Source organism: Typha angustifolia, chromosome 13 (genome assembly GCF_048772165.1).
Source record: "Typha angustifolia cultivar Huaian chromosome 13, ASM4877216v1, whole genome shotgun sequence".
NCBI lineage: Eukaryota > Viridiplantae > Streptophyta > Magnoliopsida > Poales > Typhaceae > Typha > Typha angustifolia.
The window spans coordinates 6,157,062-6,162,540 of NC_133251.1; the positions used below are offsets into that span (position 1 = coordinate 6,157,062).

At 37.8% G+C, this 5,479-nt stretch overlaps 1 protein-coding gene across 1 annotated transcript; it reads right to left on the minus strand.

The window, feature by feature from the left end:
* Positions 1–612: 612 nt before the first annotated feature.
* LOC140774138 (uncharacterized) lies at positions 613–5,172 on the minus strand. Its single transcript, XM_073117003.1, has 4 exons — positions 4,334–5,172; positions 3,695–4,108; positions 2,199–2,395; positions 613–1,169 (listed from the first exon to the last, which is right to left on the minus strand). The coding sequence occupies exons 1-4, from the start codon at positions 4,770–4,772 to the stop codon at positions 927–929; spliced, it is 1,293 nt and encodes a 430-aa protein (XP_072973104.1). The 5' UTR covers positions 4,773–5,172; the 3' UTR covers positions 613–926.
* Positions 5,173–5,479: the final 307 nt, after the last annotated feature.

Consider the following 5,479-nt stretch of genomic DNA (forward strand, 5'->3'; position numbering starts at 1 on the left):
GATATTACCCGTTGGTATACACAAACTGACAAAGAAACTAATTGATAAACTAGCAAGTAGTCCTGAAACTTCACAGCAACTACACAACTAATTCGATTTGATTATTCTCTCTATATAACCTTTCAATCAATCATTAAACAATTCACATGTCCAAGCACGAAATCTGAATCTGGTCTGCTAGTAAGATATCCAATATTAAAACCAACAGTGCCTTGATCTTGGTAAAAGTAATCTTGAGTACTTTAGGGTAAGTTACAATTTACCCCAAATAGTTTAAGCCCAATTTCAATTTTCATCCCTATAATTCAAACTTAAGAATTTAAAATTTAGACCAAGTTACAACTGTTAAATTTTTCATCCAAAACTATTAGTACAAATGATCAACCCTAAACCTCTACCCTTTTCTATCATAAGCAAGTTACTAAATGATCAAACTATTCCTACAGTTATTAAAACAGACTGTTTCTATAGAAGTATTTAATTCTTTTCGAGTATCATCTCCGTTAACAATTGACCAGAGTTAAGTGCTAAAATTTAAAATACATGCTGAAATCCAACAAAACCACATGAGGCTAAACAGTAATTTACCCTAAACTTTATTTCATGACACTAATGTATTGGTTACCTTGATTCAGTTTTCATAATAAATCATGTTTAGAATTGAAGTTATCTATCAAACAAGAGAAAGTTAACATCCAATCACAGCCAATACAACTTACAGGAGATAAGTCAATAACTTATATACTCTCCAACAGGAGTGAAAGGGAAAGCAGAAGGGAACAAGATTCTCTTTCCCAAGGCTGGATTTTTGCAATAGATATATTTTACCCATCTATTCGCATACCATGAGATGTCGAAAATCTAACAGTGATATTTGAAGTAGCAGATGACACTTCAAAATGGCATTAAGAATGCAAGGTGTACCATCAACAAGGAAAAAGGATTGGAGAACTGTCTCTATGCAGCTTGGTATCAGAGAGATCTAGCTTACTCATCTTCTCCTCACACCATAACAACTGCTCCTTGCTAAGCCTTGCCATCCTCAGAACCCTCGATACAACTCTGATGTCAATGAGCGAAAACAGCAGCTCCACTTCCTCCAATGTTTTTGGCCAAGTTTTTTTCTTCCATCCTTTCTTTTTAGAAAGTTCTTTCACTTTCATCTCCTTCTGCAGAATTAGATGAATCAATTAGAAAAGGCTCAATATCTGGAAGCTAGGTTTCAACTATGAAGGCATCCAAGGAGGCAAAAAAAAGCCAGCTATTTAGGGTGCATTTGGTATTGTTCTCTCCCTGTTCCTGTTTTTTGTACTCAAAATAGCATAATTCATCGGCGACTTTGCCTGATATCCGCAGACAGCCAATAAAGACAGGGTCCATAGTATGTCAGACCACCGTATCAAGTGTTATGGCACTGAGAACTGTGCGTACTCCCAAATGCAAAGACAATACACAAACTATTAGGTTTGTTGTTTGTTGTAAAGAAATTTGTAGCTATTTTTCATAAAAATACCAAACAATTAATGTTTAGTTTTTACTAGTCATAGCTACAAGAAAGTAGAGGTTATGCATATTAAATAAGCATTATGTATTGCCGCTTCCACAAAAAAGTTTGGTGGCTATCAAGATCTAGAACAATTTACAATTGGAATATGATCTCTTAAAGAACTTCTCATGCTCTTTATGATTTGACATGTGAAATTTTTCACTTCAAATGTTTGGAAACAAAAAATGATTTCAAACAAGTATTATATTCCATTTTCATTTCTAAATCTGGACACAAAGTGATATAAACATGGTTTATCAATAAAGCAGAACAAGGATTAAAACAAAACTGCAATTTAATATATTATACTTAAAAAATTGAAAAATTGGATGCCGAACTCTTCTTTAGGTCTTTGGTCTGATGGTAATTAGGCAGAGAAGCTTACATAACCAGATAAGTCCTTACATCTACAACAACCATACATACTAGAATGCCTATAAATGTATAAAAGTATAGACAAAAACTTGAAGCACAAAGCCAAGCAAGTAGTATGAGTTCAACAATCAATTGATATGGTTGGAAGTTCTTCTTCCACAGCAAAAAGTGAAACGAAAGCTTATTCCAACTGATATATAGAGCAAGATTAATAAAAGAAAATCTCATATGGCCCTGTCCTCGATAGAACTCCAACAAGTTACAGAATAGAAAATACCTTGTCAAGAGAGGCTTGAACCTGCTGAAGGGAGCTTCCAGCATGACTGTGAGACCGAAATAAGGTACTGGATTTTCTTTTGTCCATCTTCAGGAACAGACGGAAGGTTAAGATTGACTCCTCCATTACTTTTATGAGGTTAGATGCTAGCACTGCCGGTTCCAAGTCATCTTCCACATGTTCTTCTTGATGCGAACCTAGAAAGAATAATAAGAGACACGAGAGAGTAAATGACTTGAAAGAATGTTCCTTTAATTCAGCAAAGTGGTCGTACAAAAGTAAAATCACTAAGATATCACACAGATATATAAGAGCGGATGAAGGCTGTAATCACTGAGCTAGTAAACAGGACTTATTCTGAAAATAACATTATTTTTTTTAGATTCTTTCATATATAAATAATAGAAATTGAATGTATTGTTTCACCACTAGTTGGAAAGCCATCAAGTTATATACAGAAATGATTAAATGCTACTATACAAAGTTTAGCTAAAGCCAACTCCCAGATCCTACATCACATGTCAATTAGCTCTGTCCATGCTCAATACTAACTTGACTTCGCATAAAAGCACATTACATACTTAGCAACATATAAATCAGCTGTCCTCTTGTATATAGAATAGTACTAGATTGTCCTTTTACTTTGAAGACAAGAAATTCCAGCATCACATAGTGCTAGACCAAGACATAATTTAGACATGGCAATTACACTAACATTCTTGCAACACATCCACGAAGCAAAAATAGGATCAACCAATGGAATATCCTATATATGGGGTAAAGACAACAAAAGTACATGGTAAGTTTATCAAATGCCCTGCATGGACAATCAAGCCCTAGGAGAATGCTCAAAACAATTTCATACATTCTCACTGAGTTAATAATGTCAGTGTGCAAAAGTCTAGGAACTTTGGAACATGCTACTTGAGGTAGTGTGCAAAAGTCTAGGAACTTTGGAACATGCTACTTGAGGTAGCTCTAATCATGCCATGCAGCTAACATCCTACATTTTGATCTTTACTACCAAACTGTAACCAGAGGATACTAGGTATTTGGTATGAGAGATTCATGTGTTCCAAGAAAAGAAACACTTATGCAGCTATAATTTAATCAATCATGGTTGTAAGATCAGACTTGAAAATTCAACCGTCCACAGTAAATGGTGTGTTTCAAAGCAATAACTGGGGGCGACTAGCCAACCAATACGATAATGATTTTTCTTTTTCGGGTGAAATCAACCTTCTTTCAAGATTTAAAAGGAAAAGGAAAGAAAGGAAGAGTTCAATCCAACAATCACAATGCTTAAACATTCAGATGGAAAGCAAAGGGAATATAAAGGAAACCCTGTGAAGGAACAGTGGAAACAGATTAGATTAACAATAGGAAAGAGATATAATTTCTGTCTGAGGTTTGAAACGTGATCGGGTGGGCACTAAATTTGAATCAAGGAAAGGCTAAGCAGGATATTTGAGAACTCATTTTGTATCAGTATTTACCTTCAAAACTTGGAACTTGAAGCAACTTGGACAGAGAACTGCGAGCATGAGCATAAGTCTCCAACCTGGAACCCTGTTCAAAGGGCTCGTTTTCTACAAATCTTTGCAAAAGCACCTGAAATTGTTGAAATGCTTGAGCAGCATGGCAGTAAGAGGTGTAATTTTCAGGCTGAGACAATATTTTATGGCTAAGTAACATGTACTGGCAATGGAGGACTTCCCAGCTTAAAGAAACTTGTGCAACATAAGCAGTTTCAAGTGTTTGGTAATGATCATCCTCCTGTTGCTGTTGCAGATGCAGATGCTCACGCTCCTCCAAAAGCTCATCCCTCCTCTTGAAAGAGAGGCTGCGGAGGGTCGACGCAAGCTTATTAGATGAAGATCGTGGTGACCTTCTAGAAATGTTCAAGGATCCTGCAACATTATGCACGCTCATTATTAAACCATCAAATTATCTAGCTACATAGCTGAAAATTGGAACAAGAATAAAAGACTTGGGTAAAGAAATGCAACTTTTTCAGATAAAAATACTAAAATAAGAAAGAGAAGTGTAACCACGACTCGAATAGTCATGGTTCTATCTTCTATGCTCTGATGGGATCAAATAATTCGAAAAAGCTATAAAAGCTTCAACTTTACCTTCTTTCAGTAGCTGCGCAATCACCTTATCAAAGAAGAGCATCCTCTCGCAGTACTTAACATACAACGAGTCGAACCCACACCATTGATGGCCATTAACCACCTCTGAGTCCCTCCACTCGCTCGAGCTACTCTCCTCTCTCTCCTCTTCCTCGTCGTCCTCCTCTTCTGGGTAACCTTCCTCCGGTATAAGCACCATGAAGCTGTTCTTCCTCAGCTCCTTCAACCTCCTTTTCACCTCATTTGTGATGAAGTCGTCGTCATCGTCTTCCTCCTCCTCCTCCTGTTCCTTCTCTTCAGAAGCCTTCGTTCCGGTCTCCAATATCTCATCTTTCGATGTCCCAGAGGACATGTGTGGATTTTTGGCATCTGGGTCGTCGTCTTCTCCTCCCAACTTTCTTGCTCGCCTAAGCTTTCTCGTTTTGAAGAAATCCATCATAAAAGATCCCTCCTTTTTTTTCTTTCAGTCGAGGAGAAGCCGAGAGAGAGCGAGAAGGAGAAGGAAACCCAAGAGGAGGAGGGAGAGGAGGAAGAGGAAGAAGATTAGGAGGACGAAGATCAAGAAGAGGAGGAAGAAATCGGCGGAGACCTCGAGATCGGCAGAGAAATCCGAACCGCGGCACATCAAACGGCGGCAATGCTGCAAGAATCAGCGATGGAAACCACAGAAGCACACAATGTAGCTCGTCCGAACCCTAAGAGCGAGCTCCATTCCGAACCCTGGAGAGCTCTCTCCAAACCCTATAGAGCTACTGCTTACTGTAAGTGGAGTAGAAGATGGAGAGAGAGAGAGAGAGAGAGAGAGAGAGAGAGAGAGAGAGAGAGAGTTGCGGTTTCGTCGGAGGAGGCGAGGAATTCAGGACTCGCCGAGGAGAACCCCGAGGTTCGTACATTTATTTTGCTTATAACCACCTGCATAATAATCTTATTGCAAAAGACCTCCTCTGGATTATATTTTGCAAATTGCCTCCTTTTGTGGACATTCTGTTGTCCCAAAGGAAAAGAAAACTACTTTGTATATTTGTATTAATAAAAGATATAATTCTCTTTTCAATTATCACTGATTTTCATAATGACGCTTATACTTTTTTTTTGGTACACACTGACCCTTTGTGATATTAAAAATATCTCACTTGACTCCTTCCG